We start from the raw sequence: 13,659 nt of genomic DNA, 5'->3' as shown, positions 1-13,659 counted from the left end.
AACTTCAGCTGAATTATTCAACTGATTCTTTTCTCCTTTTATCTCCTATAGCTTGTTAGTCAAAGAATATTACTTTTAATTGTAATATTTCATTGTAATTTTCATTCAGAGCAAGACCCAGAATTGTTCAAAAGACTGGTACAGTCATTCACAGTCTTAGTTTCTGCACATGCAAGACAAGAGTGTTCTAAATATGCATGGATCCATTTTATTTTAAAAGGTTGCTAAACTTATTTAATGTAAACAGAGTTCTGCAAATCCTTGGTGTTCAAAAGAAGCTTCAATTGAGTCCAGTCAAAGTCAAGTCATAGGGATTTTCTGGTCATTTGAAGGAAAAGTAATAGAAAAGAAAAATCTCTTACTGAAAGATAGAGGTGAAGTCTGTTTTTAGGTCTAGGTTGTACTTTTTCATGTAAGTGTCACCCGTTCAGTGTTGAGAGCATATCATTTTTTTCATAAACTATGATAGTGTCAGTGATACAACTGTTCAAGGTTCCAGTTATATACATAATCCCCCAATTTGTGTCATCCCCACCCTTAATTGTCTACTTTTGCAGGCAAGCAAGCTTACAGTTCAAAATGATTTTTTTAAAATGCAGACAGTGGAACAGCTGAGAGAGTGGCCTCCTCATGTGGAAGACCTAGCAAGAGGAGATCCAGGAAGTATCTGTCATGCAGATAAGAGTAATTCTGATGATCATCAGCTGCTTTTAGAAGATGTCAGTTCCAAGCAGAGCAGTAAGATAATTGCAGTTTATTGTAATTATTCAACTGATTCTTTTCTCCTTTTATCTCCTATAGCTTGTTAGTCAAAGAATATTACTTTTAACTGTAATATTTCATTGTAATTTTCATTCAGTTTTACTGTTGTTCTTGACTTGGTAGGTGAGCCTCTGCACAAAGAACCAGGTAGAAGAGCCTCAAAGCCACCTGTGGCAAAAGTTAAATGTGGATTGGATTTAATTCAACATGAACTTAGTGCTATACAAGAAGTAGAATCACCGGCAAGTGGCAGAACTTCTGTACCAGGTAAGCAATTTGATACAATAAAAGGTATTTTATTAGTTTGCCAATTTTCTATATATTTTCAGGATGCTGAGATTTGTCAGACTTAGTATTTGAGTACTTGTGAAAGGAAAAAATTAGCAAAGTTTAAACATATAACATATAACAAAGTTTAAAATTGGAGCTTCCAAGGTGGTGGTGCACTCCTGTAATCCCAGCACTCACGAGGCTGAGGCAGAAAGATCACGGCAAGTTTGAGGCCAGCCTGGGCTACATAGTGAGTTCAAGGCCACGTTGGACTACATAGAGACCCTATCTCAAGGGAAAAAAAAAAGTTATTTTATAGCTATGTATACATCAGGACTTCATAGCAGTTTAGTTTTTCTGTAATGTAAATTGCCATTTTAGTTTTAGTTAGACCTAAAAACTTAAGTGGAAATCTAATGAGTCAGTGTATATGCTTTTCTTTTCAGGTAAACCAGAGTTTTCTCAAGACAGAGACCCCCTGAGAGTCTCAGTAAGCCGAGAACAGAGTTTCCTGGGGAGCCCACAGCCCAGTGATCCATTTGGTGGTCTTCTGCCTACTCCTCAGGAGCAAGCCTGTGGTGATGACTATGATGATGAAGCAGGTAAGACGGTGGAAGCGTGTACACAAGGATATGTGGACCAAAGGATGTTCATTTGTAAGATTATAATACTGGTGAATAACCCCAGTAGCTATTGGTAATCAAGTCACAAGTCATACCTATATTCTGTTGTTGTATGCTGTTATAAAAAGGAACAGGGGCAAGGCTGGGCATGATGGCACATGCCTGTTGCAGTGTGAACAGTTTGAGAGGCTGAGGCAGGAAGATTGCAGTTTCAAGGCCAGCCTGGGCAACTTAGACTCTGTATCAAGAAAAAAAAAGGGGCTGGGGATAGAGCTCAGCATTCCTTGCACTCAGTTCCAAGTACTGCCAAAAAAAAAAAAAAAAAAGTAATAAAGGCAAGGGCCGGGGGTATAGCCCAGTGGTGAAGTATGTTCTTAGATGTTAATTAAAAATAAATTGCCATGTTAAAAAAAAAAGCAAAAGTAATGAGGGAGAAAAAAGAATCTGCTTAGGCAATAGCATAGAAAATTATCTAACATGATAATCATTAAAATGTTGGTATAGCTTTACCTTTATGGGAGACTAGGTTTCACTTTCTATATGTTCATGTATTATAGAATTTTTTTTAAAAAATAGGCATATATTGTTCTGTGCAGAAAAAGTTGAATGAGGGAAGTGAGGTTTATGAAAGTGAATTTTGCTCTTAAAGTCTTTCATTAAGTACTAGTAGGAAGTATTAGGGTAAAGTTTTGTACAATGGCCAGCTCTACAAATTTTGTTACAAATCTTTTTGTAGCAAGCTGTATTTTAAACGGTACTAAGAAGTATCTTAAAAATCATCTGTGATATTCTAAGTCATGATCATACTGGTGTTCTGTGCAGTTGTGCTTGTTTAGTGGGAGAACACCGGGGCCTGGCTGCTAGGGCCAGCTCAACCCCTGGCTGTCTCTTTCTCATAGCCATCCCTAGATTTAGAGTACTTCTCTTTTGAAATGACCTTGGTCTTTTACTTGTCCATTTCTTTCCTGTCACACTTCAACACTTTAATTTCTTAATAGCTTTTAAGGTAGAATAAGCTTTTAAGGTAGAATACTAACTTCCAACTCTGTACCCTTTGCTTTTGTTAGAAAGCCCGGTATGGTGAATTGTGCATATCATGGGAAGATAACTGTTTAAGATGTTGCTTTCACTCTTTTTAGGGATGTGTTCATGGATCCCTGCTCTCAGTTTATTATATCTCAACTGGTGACACTTCTCTTACATCTTTCACTGAGTTTTTCAACATCTCAAATAATTCTGACCTTGCTTCCTCTTCTATTTTTCTTTTTTTTTTGTTTTTTTTTCTGGTACCGGGAATCGAACTCACGACCTTGCACTTGCCAGGCAGGTGCTGTGCCGCTGATCTAAATCCGCAGCCCCCCTCTTCAGTTTTTCATTTCTTACCACTACACAGATGCTACCTTGTTCATTCATCTTTCCCCTGGGTGGTCTTGAAGGTATGTTATACATAACAGTGAATAATTGTGATTGATTGAATTGAGAAAGCCCAGATAACTTCTCATCTCCCAGTTTGCTTTTGAAATGAGCTACTTAAGACATGAAAAAAAAATTCACAATAAAATTTTACTATCTCACATTTTCTTTGAAATTTAGTATGTAGAGAAGCAACCAAACGACACTTAATAGTTAAATCATTTAGGACAATAATATATTTTTAAATGAACCATAATAAGAGAAGAGTAAGAAACTATGTTTAAAGGCAAATAAGTGGGAAGCTGAGGTAGGAGGATTGCAAGGTTAAGGCCAATCTGGCAACTTAGCTTCGACCCTGCCTGAAAAATAAAATGAAAAAGGGATAGAGATGTACTCATTAGTAGAGTATTTGCCCAGTATGCCCAAAGCACTGACCTTTGTTACTAGTTTTGCTTTTGCTTTAAGTATGATACAAATATTGTTTATATTTCTCTGTATATACATATACTAATAGGCATGTATGGATTATATGTGTACATGTATTTGTGGACTGGAGTTCCATTTTTAAAGTAGTTCTTAAACAGACATTTAAGAAACATACCGTTGATGTACATAAACTGATTTCCTTTAATAATATGGTAGTCATGAGTCAGAAATTAGGTTTGTAGTCATTGGAACGATTTTACTATCTTGTTTTAGAACCACAGGTGACTGTATGCCTTGGCCAGCTTTCCCATAAATTCAGAATGCCTGAATATTTTTAGTAGGACAGGTTGGGCATGGTGTAGCACACCTTTAATCCTAGAACTCGGGATGGCTGGGCCTGGAGGATCAAAATTCAAGCCTAGCCTGCGCGACTTGGCAAGACTCTCAAAAACTGGGCTTAGGATGTGCACTTGTAGATTGGCATAAAGGGCCTGAGTTCAGTCTCCAATAATCTCTGGAACTTAGGGGATGGAAGGCTTAAGAAAAAGCCCTGTTGAAGCCGGGCATGGTGGCGCACACCTGTAATTCAGCACACAGGAGGCTGAGACAGCGAGATCGCCATGAGGCCAGCCTGGACCACATATGAGTTGAAGGCCAGCCTGAACTACATAGTGAAACCCTGTCTCAAAAAAAAAAAAAACAAACCTGGTTGCACAGGAAATAAATACCAAGAATCTACAAATGGGATGATATTAAGTTAAAGTGCAGAGGGCTGGGGATATAGCTTAGCAGCACAAGTACCTGCCTGGCAAGTGCAAGGTTCTGAGTTCAAAGCCTGGTACCAAAAAAAAAAAAAAAAGAGCTTCTGTACAACAAAAGAAACAATGAACAGAAAAGACAACTTACAGAATGGGCAAAAAAATTTTGCCAGCTATTCCTCAGAGGACTAGTATCTAGAATATATAAAAAACTAAAAAAAATTAGATGCATCCAAAATGAAGACCCAATCAAAAATGGGCAAGTGAAGTGAATAGACACTTCACAAAAGAAATATAAATAGCCAGTAAATACATGAAGAAGTGTTCAGCATCGCTGGCCATTAGAAAAATGCAATCAAAACAACACTGAGATTCCATTTTACCCCAGAAAGAATGGCAGTAATCAAGAAATCAAACAATGACAAATGCTGGCAAGGCTGCAGGAGTGGGGAGTTTATATTCTATTGGTGGGAATGTGAACTAGTACAACCACAACATAAATCAGTTAAGGAGATTCTGCAAAAAACTGAAAGTGGAAATTCCATTTGACCAAACTATTCCCCTTCTAGGTATCTTCCCAAGAGTTAAAGACATCATATTACAGGGACATATGCATTTCCCTATTTATTGCAGCACAATTCACAATAGCTAAGTCTTGGAAGTAGCCTGTATGTCCATCAACAGATGAATGGGTAAAGAAAGTGTATTTGTACACAGTGGAGTATTACTGTGCCATGAAGAAAGTAAAATTGAGTTATTTGTAGGAAAATGGATTTGTAGGAAAATGGCTGCACCATAATGTTGAGTGAAATAAATCAGACAAACACGCTTAAATATCACATAATTTCTTTTACATGAGAAACCCAAATTATAGACAGTAAAATAGAAGATAGATAATTGGAAGTCAGGCAATAGATATTTCCCAAAATGGGAAGGAGCTCAAGAGATGGAGTGGGAGGCACTGAGGAAAGGGAATGAAAAAAAGAGTTAAGATGTGTGCACATACCAGCCCCACACAGGAATGAAGTACTATGTACTACAAACATGTACTGTATTAATAAAAAGTAGTGAGATAGGAAGTATGTATATAATTTTATATATGTTTAATATGAGAATAATTAGAAATAATAATGTATTATTAAGCAAAATATGCTTATTTTAACAGAAAGCACTTAAAGGTAGAAAGAAGTAAAAATTGGGACTGGGTGTGTAGCTCAGTGATACAGTCTTTAGGGTGTACAAAGCCCTGGGTTCAAGCTCCAACACCAAAAATTTAAAATTGAGTCAGAGTTTGGTGGCTCGGGCCTATAGGCCCAGCAACTCCAGACAACGACACAGGATTGCTTGTAGCCAGGAATTTCAGGACCACTCTAGGCAACAGAGAGATCTCCATTTGAGAAAAGAAAAAGAAATAATTTGCTCCTTGTCCTATTACTCATTAGCAATCACTGTTTATACCTTGGTGTTCTTCATTGTCTCTTTTATATGAATTTTATCCTCTTACAGATCATACTATATTCATGATTGAATATTCTTGCTTTACCACATAAAAGGACAAAACATTTCCCATAATGTTCAGATATTTTAAAGGGTCTTATTCATGTGATAACAATGACAACTACAGTTTTAAAAAAAAGTAGTGAGTGTTGCCCAGGGTTTTAAATGAAAAAGGAAATGATTTTTCCCCCTTTGGCCTAAGATAAGGCAACTTTAAGAACTGAAACAGGAAAGCAGGGATTGTATGTCTTCTGATGCTAATGTTTAATTTGACCTAATCCAAAATATTTTGCCCTTTTGAACTCCAAATTCATTTTTTAGTCAAGGTCAAGGAATCTGATGTTGAAAATCATGCCGTGTTAAGTTATGCTGCTGAGGAAGCGGAGCACACATGTCTGGGTCAGGCTGTGAGGCCAGATGATAAGGTTGGTGATATCTTCTCACTTACTGTTTTCAGTTTTTTTGAGACAGAGTCTCGCTGTGTTGTTCAGGCTAGCCTTGAGTTCACTATGTATCCCAGGCTGGCCTCGAACTCCTGGCGATTCTTCTGCCTCAGCCTCCTGAGTGCTGAGATTACAGGTGTGCACATTACAATATCCTGAAAGCAGTACCTGCCGTGATGCACTGAACTCTCTGGTTTCATATTCTCTTCAGTTTACTGAAAAACTATGTTCTCTGAGGTCTGCTCTTATTGAAGCAGATCAATGATGAAAATAGCCAAATCTGAGCATCAGAAGACCTTCCAGGCTCCCTGATGCATGATCTTTATAGTTCTGAGAAGCAGATTTGTAGAATAATTTAAAACAGAAAGGGCTCTGTGTGTGTGTGTGTGTGTGTGTGTGTGTGTGTGTGTGTGAGTGAGTGTATGTAAGGTTCATTATTTCTGAGCAATGATGAAAACATTTTACTACTGACCTGTGTAACTATGAAGGTTTCTACACTTGACCTGAGCTCAGAGTTGACAGCTGCTAAGGTTAGTGATTTTGAGTTTTCTAGATACTGTACTACCTGACACATCATGATCTAATATTTCCCTTTAATTTTTAGGCTGAAACACAAGATATTTCTCATGAGCCTTTATCTCCAATAACTGTTTCTACTGGCAGTTTTTTAAGTTATGATAATACAGATTTGAGCCTTATGGATCCAGGTAATAATATCAAAATGTGAAGAGATTGAAGGTCCAATACCAGTCGAGTTACAGTATGGTGGTGGGAGGAAGCATTGTTTTTTTACAACACATAGGAGAAGGGAAGAGTTTCTTTAAATCTAGAAAATAAAGTATCAGTGTCTAAGAGACTGTTGGGCAGTATGGTATACTAAAAGACTGGAAGTCACATAGTACTCTGTAGATCCCTAAAAATTTGAGAAATATTACTAATGTCCCTTTTTCCCATTCAGTGGAATTCTATCTTAGGAAATCTCTTGGTTGCACTGATCTGTTAGCAATAGGTATTGTCATACTTCTCTACTAAATTATGTTTCTAAAGAAGCACCCAGCCAGGCATGGTGGCACATGCCTTTAATCCCAGGACGTGGGAGGCTGGGCTGTAGGGTGAGTTCAAGGCCAGTCTGAACCGCATAGCGAGCCCATGTCTCAAAACACAAAAAAAAAAGCCATCAAAAATAATACAGTATTAATGTCAGTTAAAAATTTTCATGAAACTCAAATTTCAGAGCTATTTTCAGAGTACATGAGTCATTCAGAACAAGAACCTATCCACCAGTAAAGAAGAAGAAAAAGATACTTTAAGTTCTATAATTCCTTCAACACAAGTTATTTATCAGCAGCAGAACTCTTCAGGTGTTCATAAATCTCCATTGCCTGCAGTAGAAGAATTTATGCCTCAGCACACACATTGTCAGCAAATCATAGACAAACACACAAAGCAACTTGGATAGATGAGAAAACAGACTTTCAGAGTAAAATTACTTTAAAAATACCTATATATATAGTATGCCAAAAACAGTAGACATTGGAAAAGAAAAATGTGTAAATATTTTAATACTAAGTTTATTAATATATCATGAAATTAATACAAGTTACCTCTGGCCTATACAATTACAAGAGGCGCTCGAAGTGATGGCCATTAAGCTTTCGGATGTTAATTAGTACAGGGAACTGCTGAAGTGTGTATACATATTTTTTGGCAGACTATATATGTATATATATGTATATATATGTGTGTGTATATATATATGTATATGTATATCAGTGAGTTCTTTTAACTTTTCACCTTTTATCCTTTTTAATTTTTAGTAAATGTTATTTAAACTTCATGTTCTTATGGCCTGCTGCAGCATCCTTAGACCATAGGAAATATTGATGATTAGTGGAAGAGGGGATGTGAACCCAATTTGACCAATGGAAGAACATGTAGAGGACATTAATGACTAAGTCTTCGTTTATCTTCTCAAAGTTAGCTCCTACAGCTGAGTCTGGGTAAAGTTCAGATATCAGAAAGATCTCTCTGTGAAACCATGGGCAAGTTCACTTTTTCATCTTTCATAGATAGAAAGATGTTGGAGAATAAATGAGATATGCACAGAAGTACAGTGTCCTGCCCATGGTAACCGAGAGTACCGTGACCCTCTCCTCTTTTAACCAGTGCTCCTGAAATGAGCTAAGTGAGGACAGCAAAGCTTACAGCAGTGATGCCCAACCTCTTAGAGCTTTTGTTGCTGACAAACAACCCACTGTGGCACATGTGCCAGAAGGTTTGCATCCACTTGCTTATAGCAAGACGGTGGTCTTATGGGCCTGTTACTCCTAATTAACCTGAGAAGGCTTTGGGCACTGAGACGATCTGGGGTTTGCTTGGGTTGGGCTTAGTTTTTTACCTTGGAAGTAATCATGATGGAATTTAATTTGAAAGCATTTGCTGGTCATGGAAAAAACAATTTTTTTGCATGAGAGTTATCAAAAGTTTTTAATGAGTATGTTCTTTTTAGTACTTTTTAGGCTTTACTTTAAATCTTAAAAATTCTTTTTTTTCTCCTCACAATTCCAACAGTTGACTTTGACTTTCCAGAACTAGAACACATTTTTCCAAATTTGCATCGTCAGCTCTTCAAACCATTAGAACCACATCCAGATTTTGATTTATCATCATCATCGTCTGGGGTTTCTCAAGACAACAGAGATTTTTACCAGGTATATTAAACTAGATGGTAGGAGGTAGGGACTAGGGATTTAGCTCAGCGGCACAGCGCCTGCCTGGCAAGCATGAGGTCATGAGATCGATTCCTGGTACCGGAAGAAAAACAAAAAAACCAACCATTTACCATTTCTGGTAAAGTCCCAGTATTCTTAAAACCCCATCACACCACTGATGTCTGTAAACACTCCACTAATAGCTTGTAAACATTTTCATTAGGGGCTGGGGATTTAGCTCAGTGGCACAGTGCCTGCCTGGCAAGCACAAGGTTGTGAGTTCGATTCCCGGTACTGGAAAACAAACAAACAAAACCCATAAACTAGATGCTCCATTGTAGTGAATATCAAAGCAGTTTGAATTCTTTTCTTTTGTAGAACAAAGGTTGTTAACCTTAGCAGGCTATTAGAATCCCATGGAAAACTTTTTTAAAATCCACTGCTCAGATTCTACCCAGACCAGTTAAATGAATTGCTGAGAGGACTCAGATAGTATGATTTTTTTTTTTTTAAGCTACCCAAGTGATTCCAAGGTGGAACCTAGATGAAAAGCAGCTACATTAGAGGTTTGTCCTATCCAGCCTTAACTATTGCTGGTGGGTATATTGACTAATAGGAAGAATTGGGTTTTTCAAAAAGCAAGTTTATTACCATGATAAAATGGTAATCAAGGAAGAGCATTTCAAAGGAACATAGTGATGACTGATTCAGCTAATAATACATAATCAGTTTTTCAACTGTTCTGTATTGTTTTCTGTCAGAGCTCAGATTGTTCATCTGAAACACCCTATGCTGATGTATCATCCAGAAGTACAGTTTCTTTCACAGCACTGAGAAGGACCAGCTTGCATTCTTTTAATATAAGCCTGACCCAGCAACCAGACCCTAATGTGGCTAATGCTATTGCTCAGAGTTTTGCTACAGAAACTGTTGAAGGTAGGCTAAGAAAAAGTTAAGTAAAACCCAGTATTTTTTCATTTTCTTTTTTTTTTTTAACATTTCCTTGGACATTGTGTGTAGCGCTTGTTGGTGTGTCTCTGTGAGTCTTCAATGTTAACTATGTTTGGTTTCCTTTTTTTTTTTCTTCTATTTGGTTTCGTTTGGTTTTTGAGATAGGATCCTTCTACATAGTTCAGCCTTGAACTCACTACGTAGCCCAGGCTGCCTCAAGGTTTTGGCAGTCTTTCCTTAACTTCCTGCGAGCTGGGATTACAGGCCTGTGCCACCATGCCTGGTTCTTCAGTTTACATTTTTATACTATTGAACTTTGTAAGATCAATAAGCAAGAGTTACCTCTTTTCTGTCAATTTCCTTACTCGTATAATTCTATCCTTCTACGAGAACTTTTTGTAGAGTTTTTATATGTGTCATAATATGTGTTTATATACATGTGTGCATATTTTAAGTATTTCTGTTATTAAAATCACAGTTCAATAAAATATATTAAAAAGGGAAAACTGAGGTTCTGTATACTACCTTCTATAATCAAATTACTAAACAGAAATATTATTATTTGTATCGCTTAGCAATCTGGAAAGATATAATCTATAAACTGTGATATATTTCTTCTTGTGTACAAATTTCATGAATAATTAATAACTTACTATTTTTCTAAAAATATTAGTTTATGGATTTAACTACCCTGTTCCTCAATTCTCAATGCTTTTTAAAATCCAGCATTATAAAAACTGTTTATTCTTTTCTTCTCATTGATGCTGGGTGTTAAACTTAGGACATTACAAATGTTCCACTACTGAGCCATATCTCTAGCCTTAAAAACTTTAAAACATGTCATTAAAAAACATGCTATCTTAAAATATTCATACTATCCAAAATGACACAAAAGTGAAAATAGTCAAACTTACAGAATCAAATTAGAAGGTTAGTTAGTAGTTAGTAATGGGTATAAGGTATCAATTATACAAGAAAAATACATCTTAGAGATCTACCTAATATAGATACAGCACTGTCCCTAAATTAACAATACTGTATTGTACACTTAAAAATGTTAGGAATGATAAGATTAAGTTAAAAATTTTAAAAATCAATTTTCCGTCCTTTCATAAGGGAGGAGTCCTCATAATGTCTAATAGCCTTGTCCTTCACAATATCAAAACAGGAGATAATACATAATGTGAGCTGTAATTATTTGAAAATGATTGTTAACTTCCTATTCCTGTTTATATACATCAACTGGCATTTCTAAAATTATAACCTGCCTTTATGTGCAGTTACTGAACCTATGAGAGACTAGTAATAACCAACTTTATTTATAATATAAGATTGATTTTTAACAATTTCTTAATGCAGGATCTGAACAGTCTTTTCAACAACTTCTGCCAGAATTTCCATCACAGGAGGGGAATCAGCATGCTGATCTACCAAGTATTTTTAGCATTGAAGCAAGAGATGCTTTTCAAGGCATGAAAAATGAGAACCATCCATCAGAACAGACTGACATACTACAAAATAAGAAAAAAAGTGTTCATTTCCAGCTATCTGTAGGAAACTTCAGTTCAGCCTGTAGTTCATCTGATGAAACAAATACATATGAACAGTTGCATGTGCAGCATAGCACTCCATGTGGCTCTACCTCTAGTGAGTCCTTGATAAAACACCAACTACCGGTAGAAAGCAAAGAAGAAAGGTTGAGCTTTGAAGACCTATCAGAAAGAGAGACTGTTACAATGTTACAAAGTCAAGGACTCTCTGAAGATGATAAAAATGAAACCTGTAGGGTTTTAGCTATAAATCCACATGTAGAAGAAACTGACTCTGAATTATGTGTAAGAACAGTTGAAATGGGAACTTCAGATCAGACACCACAGTCATTAAGTACCCAAAATGAAAAATATTTTGAGAAGTCAGTTGAACCTCCAGAAATCATAAAAAACCTATCTCAGCCAGCACTGGCTGAGCCCTTTCTAAGTTGTGGATCATTTTCATTACGGAACTCTATTCCATTCTGGGTAAGATCTGTGTTGTATAAACAGTATTTTAAGTTCCTTTTTAGGAGAAACTTCTAAAACAAAATGTAAGAGAAACAACAAAGTTGCTGAATGTTCCTAAAATAAAATGAGAAAACTCCAAATTTTGAAAACTCTCCTCTAAGAATTTTATAGATCTTCCCTATCCAGATAATCCTTTTCTACCTTCCCTAAGGAATGGTTAATCAGCCTGTGTTGAATCTTACTGCACTGAATCCTTTGTTAGAATAACTGTTACTGTCTTCTTGTTAAGCAAGTTTATAACCTGCATGGTTCAGCTGGGCATAGTTTTCAATTTTTTGCGTGCACAGCTCATCCTTTCAGATAAGACAATGGAGATTTAAAATAAGGACTCCATCTAGATCATAGATGTTCTTTGGCTGCTTGTGTTGCATCTCTGTTTTTAAATTATTGTTCAGTGTGTGAAACTAAATACTTCATCCCAGCCAACCTGCCTAGCTGTGTGAGCATTCAGATTTGTGATCCTTGCAATATTTTAAGATAATTACCATATTTTTTCCAGTCTTCTCTGTTTCTCCTAGTAATGAGTGGTGCCTAAAGGGGAATCAAGTCTGTTGATCTTGTACAATTTACATTATTTTTTATACTTAGGTCCACTTGCACTAAATACACATAATGTACAAAATACACATTTATGGGGTTTTTCTTTTACATTTTGAATGTTTTAAGGCTTTAAAAAAAAAATGTTTTCTTTTCAATTGTACTACACAGGAGACAGAATCTGGCCATGGTATAATGGAAGAACCAGAACTTACTTTGGTAAGCACCAGTGATATCAGTATTGCTGAAACAGATTTTGCAAACTTAACCCTTGAAGAAAAGACAGAGAATGAAACACAAAGCGGTTTTCAGGTAAGTTTTATAGCATTCACTATTGTGAATACTGACACAGGAACGTGTAACTGAAGATTGTGTGGGAACAGAAAAGGATATTCATCACTTCATGTGGCATCTTCCCTCACCTTAGAATTACCTGCAGATTGCCTTTCCTCTGTTATATGTAAATGCAATAAGCTGTATGCTCACAGCAGAAATTGACAGTGAATAGGAAAAGCTTTCTAAATCTGAATGTACCAGTTTGCACCATGTACTGTGTAGTTCTAACTAATGTGTATTTGTGAAGATACGGCTATTGAGACTTAAGTGGAATTCATGCCTCCCCTATCCCATAACACTTTGTCCTCCTAACAGGTAAGACCAGGCCTGAGGCAAAAAATAGAAAACTGTTGTCACTTTCCAAGTTTATTTTGAACTCAGTCAAAAGTTCTAAAGAAAAAAAATTCCCTGGCTACTAATCAGTCACCTACCTGATAATTTCAAGTCTCAGGTCATCCTTGGAGGGAACTATGCTGTTAATTTTCATTTAGTTGGAACTGTAGGTTAGTAGATGCCTTTTGACACCCTCCCATAGCTGGTTTTTTTTTTTTCTTAAACACTTGGAGCCTTTACACAGAGCTAAATCTCAGGCTTTACTTTTTGAGACAGGGTCTTGCTAAATTGCCCAGGGGGAACCTAAATTTGCAATCCTCCTGCCTGAGCTCAATTGCTGGGATTACAGGTGTGTACCATCCCCGCCCTCACCCCTACCCCCACCCCCGTTTCATGCCTTTTAGTGTGGTGGAACAGTGCCCTGATATCAAGGAAGGGCATTTCTTTTTTTTTTTGGTTTTTCTCCGGTACCAGGAACCGAACTCACGACCTTGTGCTTGCCAGGCAGGCGCTTTTGCCGCTGAGCTAAATCCCCAGCC

General features: G+C 36.8%; 1 protein-coding gene across 1 annotated transcript in view; it reads left to right on the top strand.

Moving 5' to 3' along the window:
* Positions 1 to 13,659, top strand: part of Cep295 (centrosomal protein 295kDa) — a 54,036-nt gene that overhangs the window by 34,878 nt on the left and 5,499 nt on the right. Inside the window, 9 exon segments of the mRNA XM_013511832.1 lie at positions 558 to 738; positions 886 to 1,029; positions 1,479 to 1,634; positions 6,071 to 6,174; positions 6,797 to 6,899; positions 8,764 to 8,903; positions 9,665 to 9,839; positions 11,214 to 11,872; positions 12,623 to 12,763. Of these exon segments, the coding sequence (XP_013367286.1) occupies positions 558 to 738; positions 886 to 1,029; positions 1,479 to 1,634; positions 6,071 to 6,174; positions 6,797 to 6,899; positions 8,764 to 8,903; positions 9,665 to 9,839; positions 11,214 to 11,872; positions 12,623 to 12,763 (1,803 nt within the window).

This window comes from Chinchilla lanigera, unplaced genomic scaffold, assembly GCF_000276665.1.
Source record: "Chinchilla lanigera isolate Chin_1 unplaced genomic scaffold, ChiLan1.0 scaffold00013, whole genome shotgun sequence".
Taxonomy (NCBI): Eukaryota; Metazoa; Chordata; class Mammalia; order Rodentia; family Chinchillidae; genus Chinchilla; species Chinchilla lanigera.
This window is presented reverse-complemented; position numbering and strand designations above follow the sequence as displayed.